The sequence below is a fragment of the Sciurus carolinensis genome, chromosome 13 (assembly GCF_902686445.1).
Source record: "Sciurus carolinensis chromosome 13, mSciCar1.2, whole genome shotgun sequence".
Lineage (NCBI taxonomy): Eukaryota > Metazoa > Chordata > Mammalia > Rodentia > Sciuridae > Sciurus > Sciurus carolinensis.
In genome coordinates this window covers 71,516,765-71,537,822 of record NC_062225.1, presented here as the reverse complement: position 1 = coordinate 71,537,822, position 21,058 = coordinate 71,516,765, and the positions used below count along the sequence as shown (strand labels likewise).

General features: G+C 43.2%; 1 protein-coding gene across 3 annotated transcripts in view; it reads right to left on the bottom strand.

The window, feature by feature from the left end:
- The window catches only part of Alk (ALK receptor tyrosine kinase), a 678,240-nt gene continuing 657,182 nt past the window's right edge, over window positions 1-21,058 (bottom strand). For all 3 annotated transcript variants that reach the window (XM_047523055.1, XM_047523053.1, XM_047523054.1), the window contains 6 exons: window positions 20,611-20,708; window positions 14,304-14,396; window positions 11,767-11,868; window positions 5,601-5,735; window positions 4,912-5,002; window positions 1-2,801 (listed from right to left, as the gene is read on the bottom strand). In XM_047523055.1, coding sequence (XP_047379011.1) covers window positions 2,112-2,801; window positions 4,912-5,002; window positions 5,601-5,735; window positions 11,767-11,868; window positions 14,304-14,396; window positions 20,611-20,708 — 1,209 coding nt within the window. In that variant the 3' untranslated portion in view covers window positions 1-2,111. The remainder of the gene's footprint in view (window positions 2,802-4,911; window positions 5,003-5,600; window positions 5,736-11,766; window positions 11,869-14,303; window positions 14,397-20,610; window positions 20,709-21,058) is intronic.

The window sequence follows — 21,058 nt, the reverse complement described above, 5'->3', positions numbered from 1 at the left end:
GTTGTTTATTTATGTATCCATGTACACAGGCTTTTAAGATTTGACTGTCATTTACATGAACATTGATCAATAAAGACGATCAGAGAAAAGCAACAAATCAATCTCCATGGTAGTAAGGCACAACCTGCATTTGTGTTTTTTAAGAGTGAAAAGGGCTAAGATCCATCCCCCATTAATTACAATAAAGAGTTGGCTATTTAACCATGTGGTGCACTCCCTTCTTAACTGGTTACTGGTGTTACCGATGTAAAATGGAATTGTTTTCTGTTATCCTTTAGGAGAGAGTGTTTCTCAGCATGAGATTCTAGAGCCCTTTGGGTGGTTTGTGAGCTGGAACAGAGTTTATGTGATTACTGTGCACCTGGCACGAACCATACTTTACTGATACAGTTATTTAGAGATGAGTTCATTGATGTTTCATCTTCATGTATATTGATGAAAATATTTTTGGCAGATAAATAGAAGTAGTCTCCAAGGTACCAGTGCATCCACAGATATACAGAACCACCAATTCTAGGACCACAGGCAACTGCCTTAAGGGAAATGAATAGTTTTCGGCTTTTGGTGTAGAATACAATGTCTCTCTTACATTCAAAGTGATACTTTTGATGTAGCTAAAAAGAAGATTGGAAGAAAGGTACATGTGCATACACACACACACACACACACACCATAGTCCCTTTGCTTGGGAATGATATGTAGCAAGTAATAAAAAATGCTTTCCTCCCAAAGAGATGGCTACCCCCAGGAAACAGATTGGACATGAGCATAGAGGAGAAGCAGAAAGAATGAAATGAGAACTTATAGATCGAAACATTCCTTAAGTGTGTATATAAAATTTAATGGGTTCTTGATGCAGTTTTATAGAAATAAATTTCATCTGTGAAAACCAGGTGTAACGCTCCCCCTATAAAATGTGTCACCCCCAACTCCAAGTATTCCTTAATTGCTTTTCTCATCGCAAGGAAAATGTTTTTGTTTTAATCTGCAATTGGCAGCTATACAACATATTTGGTCCCAATATACTAGGATGACATGATTAAGGAACAGAAAACTCAGTGAATGGGGCCAGGGAGGTTATTGTCTTAGTACTTTCCTAGGACCACTGGGGTGCCTGATCCTCCAGTGACCCTGTCCATCACTACAGGGAGAACTTCAGCATGGGGGGCTTTGTGACTGAGCCTGCTAGAAGGTTTTGGCCTGAGATGTACTGAAACATATGCCTCCAAATGGATATGTTCCCACACTTGGATGTATCACTGCTGCTTACGATTTTTGTTTTTAAATAAATGAACAGATTTGAATTAGTGAAAAGTTTGAAAGCAAGTAATTTAAATCTTGATTTCAAATCTAGTAGGAAACCTCACACTCAGTTTTTCACTTTTAGGAGGAGGATTTTCTTAAGGCATGAGGTAGGTATATCAATAGGGCGTTTTTAAATCTCTGGATCTGTACCGGTGTTTTATCATACTCAAAGCACTTGGGATGTATGTATTTTGTTTAGATGAGCGTATACATACATTTTTTTTTCTCTATACTACTGAACTATTCACGACACTTTTAAAAAAATAATTGGCAATGAATCAGAACAATTAGCATGTACCCATCATCTAAAGTGATACCTCAGTTAATGGTCTATGATTTTTCTGAGTCAAGAAAGTCTGTCCCCATGCTGAATCATTACAAGTAGCTCCTTTATTCGTGTTCCCTCGCCCCTCCAATGGTTCATGTCCACATCAACAAGGAACGTCCATGACTCCGACCACGAGACACGTAAGCAGCTGGTTCTGACTACATTGAAGCAGAGCACACACAAGTTAAAAGAAGCAGAAGGATAAGAAGCACAACCACCATGCGGAAAAACCTTATGCAACCGATTGGGCCTTGTAGTGATCAGTTTTTATATTTTCTTCGTTTGAAAGAATAGAATGAACCCATGCTCAAAACCTTTCTAAAGCATTTTGAGAATACAGCTTTTTTTTAAAATGTGGCACTTCAAAACAAGTTGGCACAAAATGAAAATGACATTTGGTCTCTGGTTGGTGACGGGCCATTACCTCCCCTGCCCCTGCCCCGGGGGCTCTCTAGGCGAGAAGGGAGTGGCCCCAGGCTCAGGGCCCGGGGCGGTTGGCCTTGTTCTTGTTTTTCAGAGCGCTGTCCTCGTAATGACTTGCTCCTGCCCCGGGGGCGGTGGTGGCCTCTAAAGGTAAGCCCTGCTGCTGGTAGCCGTAGTTGACGTTCCCACACGGGAAGTGGCGCAGCCTGAACAGAGGCACCTCCTTCATGTTGGCAGTCAGCGAGGAGGGCTCCAGGAGCAGCGAGGCCCCCGCGAGTCTGCCGGGAGCGGCGCCGGTGGGGACAGTGCAGCGTCCCCTCTCCTGCGGCTCCCTCTTTGCTGGAGGGTGGTTCTTTTTGGCGGGTTTCTCCGTAAACCAGGAGCCATAAGTTGGGTTCCACAAGCTGGTGGGCTTGTTTCGGGATCCCTGGACCTTGTGCAGCTCGGCGGGCGGGTTGGACTGAGAGAATGCCATGTTTACGTGTCCCCCTTCCGCGGCTGGCCCTCTGGGGACGCGCGCGGAGGCCTCGGCCGCGCTGGGTTTCTTCGCCGCCTTGCCCGAGGAAGGGGCCGGCAGGGGAGGCGGCGCGGCCGGGGCGCGGTCCTCCCCGCGTTTGGCCTGCTGCGGGGAGACCAGGAGAGGCGGCATCCCCTCGGGGTCTTTGGGCCTCATGGGCACTTTCTCTTCCTCTTCCACAAGCGGGCCATACTCTACGGGCAAGGCCGTGTTGATGACATCCGGGTCCTAGGGAGGGGAGAGGGCTGGTGAAAACCGAATCACAGAAAATGCTGGGCTGGAAGATCCCGAAGAAATAATCGCACTAGACCCCACAGGCAAGGGGACCCAGTACCTGCTGAGGGTACATCGATTCACAGCCCCCGGGAGTGAGAACCCAGTAAGGCATCGCCCTTGACCTCGAAGGTCTTGGAAGAGCGCACTGGTGCAACTGTGAACCCCCCAGCAGGAGTGCAGGGAAGCCCCCCACTGCCTGGGACAGCCGAGTGGCACTTTGCAGAGGAGGAGCCCCTGGCCCAAATTTGACTGATTAATACATTTTAAAAAAAATTGTAATTTTAAAATTATTCCTGTCTATTCTCAATAAAATATTTCTTTCCAACTCAAAAAAAGTCTGTGTGTGTGCCGAGGGGAGGGGAGAGAGAGGGCTGTGGGCTCCTGGCCTCTCCCGTTTCCATCCTACGTGGGTGGGCTAGCTTGATGATGACTTTCTTTGGTGTTATTTCATCATTCCATGTGCTGATATCACAATGCAGTGTTTTTGAGTGGTTTGGATGTGATGGGTCCTTTGGGGCGCTCAGGAAGTACTGAGGTGCTATGAGGGAAACCATTTGCAAAAACAACTTTGTGCTAGATTATTTTTACAGCAATAGATTGTAACATCGAAAAGCAGAGGCAGTTGCTAGAGATTTAAGGGAAATTCGTGGAAGACAACTCTGGGGGAATCTAATTCATTAATGTTTCATGCAAATGGAGAAAAAGGCCCGTAACTTGAGTTTAACAGAAGAGCACATTGGTTCAGATTTCGTCAGTGTGAGAGTTTAAGAACAAAAAATAACCGTCCTCTTTTTTTAAAAAATCCTTCAATTCCTTCCCTGTTTATTATTACTTTCTATAGCAAGTGATTTAAAATATGCATGTGTAACAGTGCCTGCTTTTGAGAGGACTCTTATATACTTTGGAGGAAAACATTCCAGGGTAGGAATCTCTATTTAGGTGGATGTATTCCATTTGTGTGACAACACTGTAACCTAAAATGTCATCAAACAAAGTTTTTTGACAGAACCCCAGTAACTCCACCAATGAAGCCCATCTCCACGAAGATGCCAGTTCACCCACTGAGCTAAGAGGCTAGAAAATGACTCTAGTTTGGAAAAGGTGCTTATCTTTTGTCCCAATTGAGGGAGTTTAGTTCATTGTTGCATTTTTCTGAATTTTCTCATCAATAGATAATTCTGGCAGAACAAGAGCCAGAAGAAAGGGAATGAGAGGGAAGAGAGGAGATGACTTGATGATAAAGCCCCCAGGGGCAGCAGGTGACACCTGGATGACAAGGAGGAATGGTGGGGGTGGGGGTGGGGCTGAGAATGGCAGCAGATACAGGCAAGCCTGCACCACAGTCAAGGAGGAAACTGGAATTTTCCCTCGATGGCCTGTCTGCTTGATGAGGTGGGAGGAAGGCAACTGCTGAAGATGAGCAGGGAGAAGGGAACATTCAGTACAGGATCGCTGGCAACTCTGTGACTTGGATAACCTCTCCTGGCCTGACCCCTCCTCTGTGAAATGCGATGTCTCATGTCCCTCGATAAGGATAAAATGAAATAAATGAAAAGTGATTTGCAGAGTATAAATCCATACAAGTACAAGAGACGATGTTAAGTTTTCTCCAGATTATTCCGAATTTTTATTCCCTTAATATTTCTTAGGCATGTGAGTTAGCAATTGTATACTGTTGTTTAGTTCACACGTTGTTATTTCATAAGCCAGGCTATAAACTATTTGAGAGCAGGAGTGTTTCATCCTTTTTTTGAAGCTTCAGTTTCACCTAATAAAACATTAGGTATCCAGCAGGGACTTAGTTAATACTTGTGAATTGAATTGATTTTCTAGTACTACTGTCTGGCACCGTATCACATGCTGGTGAAGAAACCAGAAGTTACTAGTATTTATTGTATGAAACGGGCAAACTGAGACACGATCATTTCATTTTAGAGGCAATGAATATTCATTCTCATGATCGTAAGTCTTGTTCTCTGACAGGTTTGCCTTTCATTTCCTACTTTTGTATTTGCCATCTTTAGGATTTTTAATGATGGTCAAGGGGAGAACATGATGTTACCTGGGTGCAATATTCAATCCTCTCCAAAATGATGGCAAAGTTGGGCCTGTCTTCGGGCTGATGTTGCCAGCATTGAGTCATTATCCGGTATCTAAAAAAATAAGCAATTAAAGTCAGGAAAAGCACAGGATGAAAAATCTATTTCTCCCAGCACTTCTAGATGGGGCCAGGACTGGCATCTATCTTTTGAGGGTGGTAACTTATCTAGGACCCAGGTAGGCAGTATGTGCTGCCCCCTGCCGGTGGATTAGGGAATCAGGGCCTGATGTGAGGTGTTCATTAATACAGACATCCTGGTGTTTATAACAAATATTTATTTCTGAACTAAAACTTCTGGGACACAATATTCTATCTGCCTTGCTTATGACATGAGGTGAAGGAGGTGAAAGGATAGTAGAGAAAACAGATAACAGAACTATTACTAAAGGAGCCTCAGGATCTAGGGTGTAGGGCAGGAGGGGTGAATCTGGGACACATGTCCTGGGGTGTCTGAGGAGCGTGGACCTGGTGAGTCCTCAACCTCTGGCCAGGATGGCATTATTGTCCCTGAGGGGCTGGAAGACTAACCATCTCCCTGAAGTTACAGACACCCGCCTCTCTCAGGTTAAGAAAGCCTTTGAAGCTTCAGATACTTTTAAAAGGAAAAACTATGCCCGGGGACTAATAGAAGTGCCCTGAAGGAGTCATACACAGGCCCAGGGCAGTTCTTAGGTGGGTCCATCCGTCCTCCACTGGTGACGAACTCCAGGACTTCCTGGTTGCTTTTGCTGGGGTATGGCATATACCCCAGAGAAAAGATCTCCCACAGCAGCACTCCGAAGGACCTGGGGACCAACAGAAGACACAAGATGGGTGTGGACATGTGTGCATATGCACGCAGATGTAGAATTTTAATTTCTCCCCCATTACACCTTTATCCATAATAGAGGAAACTTAAGATAGAAAAATGAAAGGAATGATAAGTACCACGTGATGCTCCATTGACAGATGACTACTGCCGATGTGGGACTTTTTATTTCAGTCAAATTTCTGTTTTTGTTTTCTTACCTAATTGCGATTATATTCAGTATGTAATTTTGAACCTTGATGCGTTCGTGTATTTCACTTTAGCATATAAACGTTTTCCATGCTAATTTTATAAACAGAATTTGAAATGATTATAAAATAGTCCATTGGATAATTGTGCCTTAATTTACCTTATGACATTGTTTTCAATTTTCAAAATCTTCAACACTATGATGAACGTCTTTATGCATTTCCAAAAGGAAGATTTCCTTAGGCTAAATTCTCTGACTTACTGCGTTAGAATAACTTAGTAAAATAAAGAAAAATTCTGGTTATGATAAGTAGATCACAAAATACAAACATTGAAAAATTCTTGATACAGAGTGTCAATTTGATTTCCTAATGCTTCACTCTTCATCTGCCAGCACAAGACTACAGCAAACATTCTCACCAACACTGAATATGCTTGCTAATAATGAGAACTTTTACTGACATTAAAGCAAAAATGGCGGAATGTCTTAAATTATGTTTATTGACTTGTTAATTAATGTGGTGGAATGTCTTCCTAGGTTTTTATAAGCCTCTTCAATTTTTCTCCTACAAATTGTCTGTTCATGTCTGTTGCCCATTTTTATCCACTGGGTCATATTATTTTGGTATCAATTGTCTTTTTTGCACTGTAGACATTCTTTATATGTATCAAAGATGTTGAACTTTTATCAAAAATTCAAATATTTCTATGAGTTGCTTTCTAATCCTACTTTTTTAGCATACCAAAGATTTTTATTTGTAGGTAAAGTCTATTAATAATTTTTGCGTGTGTGATTTTCTCCATTTGTTTTTTAGTTATACAATCCTTCAGCAAAGATTAGGTAAATATTTGCTGTTCTAGTTGTGTTTGTTCTACTCTCTACTCAAATTTGGTTGAAATTTAATCTTGAATAATGATTAAAATTACATCTTTTCCAGGCTAATTATTTCATCTCCTTGACTGCTTCTCATATTGATACCATTCTGTTTTATAGTTTGTTTATTTTTTTCCTATCTGGTAAGGCATTTTTTTCCTCCTATTTCTTTCTTTTTAAAAAAATGTATTCAAGTTCTTTTTTTTTTTATTATAAAATTGTAAACAAATGGGATACATGTTGTTTCTCTGTCTGTACATGGCGTAAAGGCATACCATTTGTGCAATCATAAATCTACATAGGGTAATGTTATTTGATTCATTCTGCCACTTTTTCCCCTTCCCCCCCCCCCCCTCCCCCCCCCCCTTCCCCTCCATCTATACAGTCCTTTCAAGTTCTTGTTTGTTATTTATTTTAAACTATTTTTGAGATTTTAAAATCATGTCCCAATAATGTCCTTTGATATTTTGATTATAACTTTATTTTAAACTCTGAATTTAATAATTAGCGTTTTGACAAAGAAAGCCTGTCTTTGTTGTTGTGTACTGGTGTAGTTTTCTGCTATTAATAAAAATCACCACAAAAATTGTACAGAACTATGCTTCTAAGGAACATGAAATGCTTTTATTGTCATCTTGGTAACATTTCAAAGACTTTGGTGAGTTGCATTGGGCAGAGGTATTTTCCATATTTTTCGGTTGAAAGGGTTGAAGCAGAGATTCCAACTCAACTGCCTCAAAACAGACTGGAGCAGATAATTAGATCTCTGGGTTCTGCTACCTACAAATTTTCTGACACATATATTATCTCTCTCTGGGGGTATTTTTGCCCCCAGTGCAAAGCAAAGCAGGCAAGATCAAGCAAGAAAATGACAGAAAGGCCTAGATAGTTATAGCTGTATGTTTTCTGCCTATCAGATAGATTTAAATAGCTTGATAGATGATAAATGATAGAAAGTAGAGGTTATTGCATTTTTTAAAATGAAATCTAGATCTTATTATTTTACCTTCTTTGTGTCAGTTTTTCCTTTCTTTTTTTTATGATCTAGAAATTATTATTTTTTATTTTTTTATTTTTTACAGACTGCATTTTGATTCATTGTACAGAAATGGGGTACATCATTTCCTTTCTGTGGTTGTGCACGATGTAATTCACACCATTTATGTAATCATACGTGTACATAGGGTAATGATGTCTGTCTCATTCCACCATTTTTCATACCCCCCTCCCTCTCATCTCCTTCTACATTATCTAAATAAACTAGACATAGGAAAGCCCTGCATCCAACCCTTCTTCTTCCCCTCTACTGACATAAGAATGTATTTTCCTTTATGTGTTTTCACATTTTTAAACAACACCTGAAGGCATAAACAACAGAGAATGTATATTATGGACTTATCTTTCCCACTGCATAGTTATATTTAAATGTTATCCTATTCCTTTTTGTGACATTCTTTATATTGTTTCTGTGATGTGTCCACGTCAACACAAGCAGGCTTAGCATGTGCTTTTACACATTTTTTTTTTCCCCCGGTGCTGAGGATTGAACCCAGGGCCTTGTGCTTGCAAGGCAAGCACTCTACCAACTGAGCTATCTCCCCAGCCCGCTTTTACACTTTTTATACTGCCAAACAGTTTTCGAACCAGTTTGTTTTTCCAGCCTCTGTTTGATGGAGAGTCAGGCTGAAGCCTTCTCCCCACTGTAAACAGTGTGCAAATGAACATCCTTGCCCAAGTCTATCTGTGTCAAACTTTCTCTAATGTAGAAACTTAGAAGAGCAGATGGGCCATAGGATATGACTCAGAACACTTACTAAGCCACTTACATTGTTCTGCCTCTGGATGGGTTGGGTAGCTGGTGCTTTACCATTGGTGCACCTTGGAATCCTCTGATGGGCTTGTTAAAACTGATTGCTGACCCCACCCTAGAGTTTCTGTTTCATTAGGTTTGAAGTGGGGACTACGGATTTGCATTTTTAACAAGTTCCCAGGTGTTGCTGATGCCCACGACCCATGGTCCTCACTTAGAGATTCTCTGGGTTAAGTTCAGACAGAGCTGACTTAGGAAGAACAAAAGCTCCTGCCCACATTAGTGAACGTGGGACCAGGGGCATTGCCATTGTGGTTGCGCCATCTTGTGTTGTTATCTCCATGCAAGATTTCCAGAATGAGGGCTATTCATCTATTGTTTTCTTGTGTTTCCTGTTAAGCTATTCCATGCCAATGGATTCTATATCTTTTATCTCTGTTGTTATTATTATATTTTTTGGAAGCTTGCAGAATGATATTGGTCTGAAATTTCATGACGATGTGCTCTTATGTGGCTCTTTTTATCCATGGTGCTTGGCACTTGGGTTGCATTCATTCTGCAGATTTATGTTCTATTCTCAAAAATCTTGTCTTATTTCTTTGATATTTTTATTCTCTTCACTTTCTCTGTTCCTTATTTCGGGGACTCCTATTTTGTCAGCTTTTTGGATCTATTGGTCTAATCCTCTTAATTCTCTTTCCTATGGATCCCACCTCTTTATAGCTTTTTTATTTTCCAGAGGATTTATTTAACTCTTTATCCCAGTCCTTCTATTAGTTTTACAGTCCTTTCAGAATATTTTTAAAACTAAACATATTTGTTAGAACAGTTCAAATTGTGAAGAAATTGTGAATATAGTTAGTTCCCATATATCCCACACTCATACTCATTTTCCACTCTTTTTAGCATCACATTAGTATGGTACATTTGTTATAATTAATGAACCAATGAACCAATATTAAGACATTATTAACTAAAAACCATAGTTGATTCAGATTTCCTTATTTTTTTTTTTTTTTTTAACTGAGGTTCCTTTTTCTATTCCTGAATCCCATTAGGAATAGCATGTTACATTTAGTTGTCAAATTTCCTTAGGTTCCTCTTGACTGTTGACAGTGTCTCAGACTCTCCTTGTTTTTGATGGCTTTGACAGGGGAACTGGTCAGGAATTTTGTGAAATATTCCTCAATTGGGTCTGTTTTCATCATCATTAGACTGGGGTTGTGGGTTTGGGAGGGGGGACCACAAGGGTAAAGTGCCATTTTGTCACATCATCTCAAGCGCTCTCAGCCTAACGGCGGTGCTGTTGCTATTGACCTTGGCTGAGGTCGCATTTGTCTGGTTTCTCCACTGTAAAGTCTCTCTTTCCCTTCCCACCCCTGTCCTCTTTGGAAGGACACTGCTATTTGTGGCCACACATGCTTCTAAGGAGTTATGCTCCATCCCCTTAAGGATTCCTATCATCATATTTTATTTCCAAGAGCTATTTTTTTCTAATAAAAATATTGCTTTAAGCAACCTTCAGTCCTTCATTTATTGCAATAGTTTTTTTCTTTCTGAGGATTTGATAGTTAAAAAAAGTTGTCCTTTCTACATTTTCTTCCTCTAAGTTCCTTCTCTTGTTTTCTTCAGATTCTAATCTTTTCTCAAATATTTGTTGATGCTTGCCTGCTGTCCCTGTTTTAAGCTGGTGGGAGTTTCCGGGAGGGGACCTTGCCATCTGTGGACAGCTGTGTGATGGTTTCACTGGATGTGTTCCTTTCCTGTAGCTGCTGTAGGAAATCACCACAGGCTTGGTGGCTTAAAACAACATAAGGTCATTCTCTCACAGTTCTGAAGGCTGAACATCTGAAACCAGTTTTTTGGGCCCAAATTGACAAGTCCGAAGGACTGTGCTCCCTGACGAGACTCAGAGGGAGACTCTGTTCCTTTTTCCAACTTCTGTGGCAGCTTGTGGTCACATTGGTCTGGTCTCTGCCTCTGTGGTCACACCGTCTCCTGATGTTTATCTGTGTGTGAAATTTCCCATCCTCCCTCTCGTTAAAACAACAACAACTTGTGATGGCATTTGACCTCCCAGGAAACTACCTCCTATTAGATTCTCAGTTTAATTCCCTCTAGGAAGCTTCTTTGACTAACAACTGTGGGCTTCTGGAATAGGACCTCAGGCCTTGGGGTGGCCATTATTCAGTCTGCTACACTGGCGACCCCACTTGGCAGTGTCTATAATTTTCTCTTCATTGCTCAGTGCCTCCAGGGATTCTCTGATCTCCTGCCTGGCTGCCAGTGTTCTTGGTGCTGAGGGAACAAAGGGGACCAATACCCTTAAGCAGGTAGACTTAAAGAAATATTCCTGTGAACAGTGAACCCTCCTCCCCCTTGGTGAGGTTTATGTCCCCAAGACCAGAGGGACTTCACTTGAATCTCTGGGAGAGAGAGTCCCAGTCTTGATGGCAGAAGAGGGAACATCCACACTCTTTAGTTGGTGAGGGGTTGGGTCAGAGGACTTAGATACTTCTTGAACAGACCTTGAACTAATTTTCCTGTGGCCCTATTTTCAATTCCTGGGCCTGTCTGGGGCTCTCAGGCAGAGTGCACAGCCTACTTCTGGACCTGAATTCTTGGTTAAGATGTCTACTTTCTGTTCTCCTCAGTAAGAGGCCACTTCTCCATGAACTTTCCAGTGTGCAAAATTTTGTCTTTGTAGTCTTCTTTGCCCTTGTGGAGTTCAACGTAATTAAAAAGAGTCCCTTACTTGTGTGTGTGTGTGTGTGTGTGTGTGTGTGTGTGTGTGTGCGCGCGCTTTGTGAGGGAGCTTGGGTTTAATCTTCCATTTAAAATGACATGGAGCTCTGAACATGTGGTTGCCTAACTAGCAAAGTCAGCATCATTGGGCAACTCATTAGAAATGCAAGTTTTCAGTTGGACCCAAGTCCTTCTGATCATAAACTCTTGGGGTGGAATCTTTTAAGAAGCTTTCCTGGTGATTGTGATGTATGCCAATGATGGAGTACCACCATGGTGAGGTATAGCGAATCTTTTCAGGGTCTCCCGGAGGACAGTGTGGATCATTTAGTCCAAGAGCACCACCTACAGTCACGGTGATACCTGGAACAGGGCAGCAGAGAGACTCACCATGTGTCTGTTTTAGAAGTAAATATTCCTTCCATGAAGGCCTCTGGGGGCATCCATTTAACTGGAAGCATGGCACACCCTCCCTTTCGGTAGTAGCTGGCTCTGTGGGGAAGAAGAGGAAGCCAGGCTCGGATCTGGAGATGGCACTACACAGAAGCCCTGTCAAGAAACTTGAGAAAGTGGTAACAACGTCATCTACCCATTAAAGGGTTGAAATTAATGAGAGGTCCTTGGTGGTTCCAAAGGAGAGCAGAGGAACACAGATCATTTAGTTAAGAACTCTGGTGCCATTTAATGGCCCACTAGAGGCACAAAAGAAAAGATCTATGCAATGACTAAGATCCCTGCTAGTAGATGCTTAGATTTCCCTGTTGGGTTTTGTTTATTATAACTCACAATGAATAACATTACTCCAACCTTATGAGTACAGTGTGTTTTGATGACCTGCGGTAACACAAGATGCGAAATGGAAGAAACGAGAGCCGTGTCTTATTCATTTGGCTCCTCCAGGGTCCACAGGAAGCACTTAGTTCCATGTGGGTACTCAGCAAATAACCTAGAAGGCTGGCCTCCCACAGATGCACCCAGTCGGGAGGACACAGGACTAGACACGGAGTTGACTTAAAAGGTAGATGAATTAATTTTCTAATTTTCATCAGTAATGTCACTAATGCAACTCACTGATAAAAATGAATCACTGGACTCGTCTACCTTTTAGGCCATATTCTCTGTCTGGGTGTGTTATGGGAGGCAGCCTCTTGCCAGCTGCCAACATTAATTGATTACTCCAATAAATATGTATTGAGTACTTAGTATGTGTCAGTAACTCATGTGCTAAGGACCTAAGTCAGTCTCTTTCCCAAAGATACAGTTTGGTGGAAGGAACAGATAGATCCATAACTGCAGCACAGAACAACATCCAGAGTCGTGTGGCTAGGTACGGTCTTCAGTGACACAAGTGGACCATTGATTTGCTCTATGTGAGACAGGGTCAGGTACAGTGAAAGCTTCAGAGAGAGGTCCTGATGGAACTCTCTCAAACCATATGTGACCCTTCAACTTGATGGGCAGAGGGAGACCTGTGGGACCGTAGGTGAGCTAGCAGAAGCTAGTGAAGCCAGATGAAGAGTTGGTATAGTTTGGATCTCAAATGTTTCCCCAGAATCCATGTGCTGGGTCGCCAGCCTGTAGTGCTATTATGAGGCAGAGGAACTTGAGGCAGTGGGCCTACTGGGAAGAAGTTGGATCACTAGAGACATGTCCTTGAAGGAGATTTTGGAACCCCAGCCCCTTCCTCTCTCTTTCTTTTTGCTTTCCAGCTGCCATGAGATGGGCAATTTCTTCCAGCAGGAGTTCCTGCCATGATGTACCGGGTTACCACAGGTCCTAAGTAACAGGGCCAAGTGGCCATGGACTGGAATCTCTGAAACCATGAGCTGAAATCAATCCTTTCTTCCTTATAAGTTGATTTATCTCAGGTATTTGTCACAGTGACAGAAAACTGACTAACATGGGGAGCTGTCAGAGCAAAGGCCCTAGTAAGGAAGGAAGAGCTGGGTGACATGCTGCAGTGTTTGTGTTTGAAACTGGAGGCAACCCTGGGTGTTCTGAGGAAGTAGAGGAAGGGGTGCTGAGACTCCAGGTGCAGAAGAGAAAGTGGAGCCTTGGAAAGTTACATCATGACAGTGGTAGACAGCTCCAGAGAGGCCCTCACTGGCTTAGCCCCCCATGTGCTGTTTCCTGGGGTCCCAAGTGGCAGCAGCACCCTCTTCCATGTGGAGAATGTTACCAGTTCACCCTTAGGGGTGTCCAGGGCATCTTGATTATTCTCCAAAGAGCTAAAGCTCTATGTAACCATCTCCTTGCTCTACACCTATGGGTTAATGTAGGGGTTAATTAGTGACCATGCAGAGGAGCGACTTACCTCATGTAGCAAGTCACTGTTGTAAATAATTATAACAAGAAGAAACAAAGTTGGGAATAGAAGAGTGAGAAAAAGTGCAATTATTACTTTTTAAAATTAAAAAATTAATAATTATTATTTTTTATGTAGCCTTGAGAAAGACCAGGGAAGATGCAATGAAGCGGAGCTAAGTGCCTGTGGTGTGATCAACACACCCCTGTCTCTTGGTGTCCTGTCAGCCCTGGGTGATCCTGCCCAGGTGGGGAGGCGATGGTACCCATTAGATCTCCACCAAGAAGGGGAGAGTTGAATAAGCGACAAGGTTCACTTGGAAGCTTTTCCATATCTGCTATCCCCATTATTCTGTCTCACCACATGGCAGGATTAGAGTTGGAACTAAAAGACAATCCAATTAGGAACTTGGTGTCAATTCCTGTAGGCAGCTGTGTCCTAGGATTAGACCTCAGGCACGGCACTAATTAAGGTTTCCCGTATCCTAAAAGGAATTCAAGGAAACTTCATGTGGAAAGGTGACAAGGTACCAGGAAATGATGTAAGGTACAAGCAGCCACAGGTCAGTCCTCAGATGCGGTGGTAGAGACAGGCTCCCTGGAGACTGAGGGTCTTCACTCACCTGTAGATGTCTCGAGCCATTCCAAAGTCCCCAATCTTCGCTATTCTTCCAGTGCCGGGACAGGTCAAGAGGCAGTTCCTGGCAGCAATGTCCCTGGGAAGAAAACCAAGATGGGTTTCCTCATTTTTTCCAGTGAAGATATGTGTATGATATCCGTGACGAGGCTTTTCACCTCCAACCTGGAGTTCAAACGGTCCCCTCCTCTGCCCTGCACTTCTTAGAGTGTGAAGGAAACAGCTATGCCAATTTCAGGCCCCAAAACTAACAGGGAAATGGGAAAGGATTAGGGGAAATAATTGAAAATGCTTAATGGGACAATAGTAATGAAAATAACTCTAATAACTAGAGTGATTTATTGGCCTCTTACCATGTGCTCAGCATTGTTTTAGGTGTTTCATGTCTAATTCTCACAACTCTGCAAGACACAGGGTGCTCTAATTATCTTCATTTTATTAAAAATTCGAGCTAAAAGCAGATGATACACAGGCATAAGAAATGCTTTTTGACCTTAAGCTGCTGTTAAGTACAGACGATGGGGTTGGTTTTTGCCAGTTGCTTGAAGGAGTGTTCTGGAACAGCATGACTTCCATGATATCAGATTTGAGAAAGTTACAATATACCCCAATGTTTCTGATTTTTAAAGAAATAGCCACGGCCTCACCTCCAGCTTTTTCTAAACTACATGACTGGAGTGTCACTTCTTTCTGGTCACGAGGCTGGCTTCCTTGTCATCAGGTTCCATGTGGCCCCCTTTCCTGCAGCATGCCTCTGAGGCAGGATCAGAAGCCTTCTGAAACTGTCCGCTTCAACTCTCCCACTGCTGACCCAGTGACATGCATGTGGGTGTCAAAGCTGCAGCCAGAAGTCTGGAATGGGTCCCTAATATTTTTTAAAGCCCTATGCAGAAAAAACAAGAAGTACCTCAGGGGGCACAGAGAGTGTTTTTCTATTTTCAATTGACTTGGTGAAGGTTCTGATCCTTGGTTGAGAAAGAACTTTGGAATGGAGAGTAAACAACTAACTGTTAAGATAATACTGAGAAAAAAATAAGGCCCAGGACAATGGCAGAGTTGGGAAATGAATGTTATTCATTCAACTGCCCTGATCCCTAAGGTTTAAGTTGAAATATGAGGGGCAGTGGTTCATAAAATCACTCAGTAAAACCATACAAGCATTACAGGAATGACATCAAAAAGAAGAAAACCTGTTGAATATAGAGCCATTAATTCTCAAAAAAGAAATCTAGCAAAGTGGACCAGGAACGGCATGTAGGGTTCCAGAAAGGTCTTTACACCGATGCATATGGAATAGTTATTTTAAAAAGTGATCTTGAATTTGATAAGGTATTATAGTATTACAGAAGACACCAAGAATCGGTAGGGTGACACACTGTTCTTGAAATTGCTGTACACCGTGGCCAAAGGAAAAGAATTTAATGAAAGCAGAACAGTGGGGAGCAAGTGGCTATAGGGAATGGGTCCCTGTGAATTCAGAGGTGTACACTTATGGAAGTCCATAAATCTCAAAGGCAGAGTGAGGTGGAGGGCGAGGGAAGCATAGGGAAGCGTGCCGCGGGAAGGTGCCGTGGGCCTCTCAGCTCATTAGGACAATTGGAGATGCCTTCCTGGTGCCGAAGACCAAATGATCCCAGAAGAAAAGTTTTGCTGGAGTTGGACCGTTTCTGCCAGGAGTTTCCTTTTGCTTAAACAAGACATCGATACATTCTGGATTTGATCTTTGATCCTTTAACTTCTTAAAAAACCCCCCCTAACCCCCCAAAAATCCACAGACTATTATTCTGGGACCTATTCTGACCTTCAGTGACCATTTACAGATCTGGAAGTGATGGACTCCTGAGAGGATGTGATCCTCTCATCGCATCGTCCACAGTGGAGCACTGGAGATGGTCCTGGCAGGTCGCGACTCTAGGACAGCAGGTTCCATGAACACCGTCCCTCAGCGGAGACTGTAGGCCATGGTGTCAAGTGTGGGTGAAGATGAAAAAGCAGACGTGATCTCCATGAGAAGCAAAGGGAGATATTTGTTGTCCCCAAGTGACACGTGGTTGCCCTCAGATAAGTCTTGACTTAAAGGACATGGAAGAAGGATGGAGAGGGGGCTCTCACCAAGGATGACTTTCAAACGGAGCACAGGCTGGCCTTGACCGAGCAACCCCTAAGCCCTGGGGACAGGAAAAGGGGAGGAACAGGACTGCGGCGCCAGACCGTGGCTTTGCACGAGGACACGGAGGACTGGTAAACAATAGTTTGTTTCTATTATTTCTCTGAAGCCAGTTGGCCCCCAAGTTGGCAGCACTTATTGGAATCAAGAGGAAGAACTGCAGATGGAGATGGAGTTCAGGAAAAGGTGAGCTAGTGCGAGGGAGGCTCCTGCCTTCTTTCAGAGGCGACTTTGGGAACTTAGGCACGCGTACTTCCTGATCTGTTTTCCCCCTTTTATGGGAAAGAAATGTTCCATAGCAATACTTCTTTACTTCCAGACTCATAAGTGGCCCTCATTTCCTGCTTTGAGCTTACATATTCTAGTTTCTATGAACATGTCTTCAATTCTTTGAATTCATGGGTTAATGAATACTTGTGAGTCCACTAGGCTATTATTTACTAAACTAGACACAAATCTTTAGGAAGAGCTTTGAAAAGAGCCTAAGAATCTATTTGCTTTTTGGATTTCAGATCAAACTGTCATCAACATTCATAAGGAAAGAAATCTGTGCTGTGTGGTGTTTCCAGCATGAAGGGTGGATATCATGCCCCGGTCTTAACCACATTTAAACACAAGCATGTTATTTAGCAAAAGAAGTGAGAGAGGGGTAAAGAAAATCATGATAACACTTCTTTTCAGAGTATATCAGAAAAATTAATTTCTCCAAAAAACATTTATTGTGCCCCCACTGTATGTTAGGGATAGGAAGATGAATAAAACAGGGTCCTTCCTGAGAATGTGAAACAGCATTAAGTGAAGTTTAAAGAGCAAGCTGGAGATGGAGGAGTTTTCAGAAATAGCACTCATAGAATCTTCTGAGCTAAGCTCTCTGACTGCGGGGTGCCATCTATGACTAGCAACATCAGCTCAGTCAAGCCATCAGACACAGAAATCTGGCTCTCAGGAACTGACAGTCATGAGAGATTGTTTCAGATGGCCTGAAGTATGTGGTTTCCATGCAGAGTAGCTCACCGCTGGAATTCGCATGTCCTACATGTGCCCAATGAACCACTAGAGCCAAATGACTTGCTTAACCCCTCCATCCTGTTTCTCATGGAAGAAGCTCCTACCAGCCCCCCTTTGATCTGAACTGCTATAAATAAACCAAGCGTGGGCTCAAGCCTTTGTTAGAGCCAGATCCTTAGCATGGCTCAATCCGTCATCCCTTGATTCAAAAGATAATTGTAGTTTTTTCTATTAAATACATTTCTTAGTGATTAATTTATAGCTGGCCCATCCCTCCAACAGAAATCCTTTCCTTTGCCCATGCTGGACATGTAGCAAGATCTGACAGTAGCTGAATCCAAAGTTTCCCAATAGTAATGTAACAGCAAAGGCATCTCCCCTGTCAAGAACACATGGTATAAATTTAGACAGGCCTAGGTTCAAATCCCAGTCACTTAAAATGCCATTCTGTGACTTTAAGCAAGCTGCTTGATTCTCTAAGTCTTCATTTCTTCATCTGAGAAATAAGGATAATGATTCCTTCTCCGTAACTACTGTTCAATGCAGAGCACTCAGGTTTCCGTGTGACAGAGTACGGGCTCAATGAGCGTTAGCTAAGATAATCAACATTAGGCTGGGGATGTGGCTCATGCTTAAGGCCTCGGGTTTGATCCTCAGTACCACAGTATAAAAGATAATAAATATTGATAACAGTAGTAACCTGATATTTGGAAACATTCCCTTGGTTTCTCACCAGTTTTCCTTTAGTTCTCACATGACCTCACAGCCCAGGATTCTAGAAGGAGTCCACTGTACTGTGGGCATGAGTGCAATCTGGTTGTCTGACTCTTAACCACTTGAATGGAACTGAGTTCAGAAAACAGGCAGAGAGAGTCAAGACAGTCTCCATTAACTAATTACTCTATGGTTTCGATCTTTAATGTCCCCCAGAGGCTTATATGACAAAATTTTGGTCCCCAGCCTGTGTTGTTATTGGAAGATGTTGGAACCTTCAAGAGGTGGGACTTAGGGAAGGAAGCTGGGTCATTGTGGACATGCCTTTGGAAAACTATTATGATCCCAACCCTCCCACACTGCTTCCTAACTCCCATGAAGTGATCTACTTTGCTCCACTACATGCTCCCCATGGTGATGTTCTGTCTCGCCCACAAGCCCAGAACAACAGGATGACCAAACCATGGGCTAAAACCTCTGAAACCAGAACCAAAATAAATCTTCCCTTCTTCAAGTTGACTCTTCCCAGGTATGTTGCCGCAGTAACAGAATGCTGACCAACACAATTTTGCAAGCATCAATCTATGTTTCTGTAATGTTTGATGCATGCCTAGTCATTTGGTGGGTCCTTCAAGAGTCACAAAAAACCTGCTAGTTACAAAGAGGAAGGAGAAAGGAGGCTGCATCTGGCTTCTGCTCTCATGGCCACTGCTGTTCTTTGAGCTCCACAGAGACAGTGCTGGGGTAGTTAGGAGTTCAGCCGGCACTGGGCAACTCAGTCTCACTGACAAAACAAAACAACAATGACAACAACAACAACAACAACAACAAAACCCAAAGAAAGCAGGTAAACATGAGTGTTTTAGTCAGCTTTTTCGCTGCTGTGACTAAATGATCTGACCATCACAGTTATAGGGGAAGAAAGGTTTATTTAAGGGCTCACAATTTCAGAGGTCTTAGTCCATAAAAGGCCGGCTCCATTCCTTGGGGCTCAAGGTGAGACAGAACATCATGGCGGAAGAGTGTGGCAGAGGGAAACAGCTCACATCATCAGGAAGCAGAGAGAGATACAAGATATATACCCCAAAGCCACACCCCAATTCCCACCTCCTCCAGCCACACCCTACCACCTCAATTAATCCCATCAGGGATTAATTCACTGATTGGGTTAAGACTCTTACAACCCAATCATTTCTCCTCTGAACTTTCCTGCATTGTCTCACACATGAAATTTTGGGGGATACCTCACATCCAAACCATAACACATGGGCAAAGGAGATCCTAAGAAACCAAGAGGCAAAATGTCATCGTAGACATTCTTTGTGCAAACTCACAGGGAGGCACACAAGGAGAAGCACCCAGATGCATCAGTCAGTTTCTCAGAATTTTTCTGAAGTGCTCAGATAGGTGAAAGACCTTGTCTGCTAAAGAGAGAAACTTGAAGACACGGCAGAGGCAGGCGAAGTCCATTATGAAAGAGAAATGAAAACCTAAATCCCTCCTGCAGTGGAATTCATAAAGGAGATCAAGAATCCTAACAAACTTGAGAGACCTGCATTGGCCTCATTCTTGTCCTGTTCTGAGTGTTGCCCCCACATCAAAGGATTTGGTAATGTTGCAAAGAAGCTGAGAGAGATGTGAAATAGCGCTGCAGCAGACGAAGCCTTATGAAAAGAAGACTGAGAAGCTGAAGGGAAAATGCGGAAGGGATATTGGTGCCCAGGCTAAGGGAAGCCTGGTGCAGCAAAAGAGGGAAGAGGGTAAGGCTGAAGGGGGCAAGTAAAAGAGGGAAGAGGAGGAAAACAAAGAGGAGGGAAAGAGAAGGAAGATGAAGAAGATGATGACAATTAGTTGGTCTGGTGCAGGTTTTTCTTTTTGGTGTTTATAGAGTATTTAACCCTTTTAAAAGAAAAAGCTGAAATGTAAATCAGTGCAAGATTTGTTTTTAAAGTATACAGTGTCCTTTTTTTTTTTTTGTATAGTTAACACCCTAGCAAATAGACCTTTAGATAGCCAAAAGCAAAAGCAAAACAAACAAACAAACAAAAACCCCCAGGGGTTTTTTGCTTTAGCGTTACAGGCTGTCAAATATGTGAAAAGTGAACCCTTTCATTTTCCTTCAAGAAGCCCAGTGTTCTAAATGGGGCACCATAGGTGATACAAGACTTGAACATTCCAGATGCAGGCAGGAGTCCCCAGAGGGGGTGCAGGATAGCTTATAGGCCAGGGAGCGTGAGACATGCCCGTGTCACACACGGGCAGGGAGGCCCTGAGCCAGTCTCCTCCCAGTAGAAACAGCTGAACCGTCCAAACAGCTTTGGAGAGAGACTGGTTCTTCCGCTCCGAAGGGAGAGACCCGGCCCTTGAGACAGGAGGCGGCAGGAAGAGCAGGGGGTCTACTTACCGGTGGATGAAGTGGTTTTCCTCTAGATACTGACAGCCACAGGCAATGTCCCGAGCCACGTGCAGGAGGTCCAGCATGGCCAGGGAGGAGGGCTGATTCTGTGGGGAGACAGATGTCGTCCACTGATGAAGCTCTTGGGGTACAGGGAAGATGGGAACTGGCTTCTGCTCTCAAGGAGGCTGGATGCAGACATGCCGCTCCAACAGGGGTCTCTGTCCTGGCTGCACACTGGAAATCAGCTGGAAGCTTTGTAAAAACAAAGATGCCTGCCCCCACCCGCTCCCGGGCTTCCCTCTCTCTGGGCAGATTCAGCTTTGGACGTGTGGAAGCTCCCCAGGGATTCTACCCTGCTTGCCAGGGCCTCAGATGCTCAGGCTACAGCACTCTAGCATGTGGCCGTGTCCTTTCCCTTTTATTTATTTATTTATTTATTTGTGGTGCTGGGAAT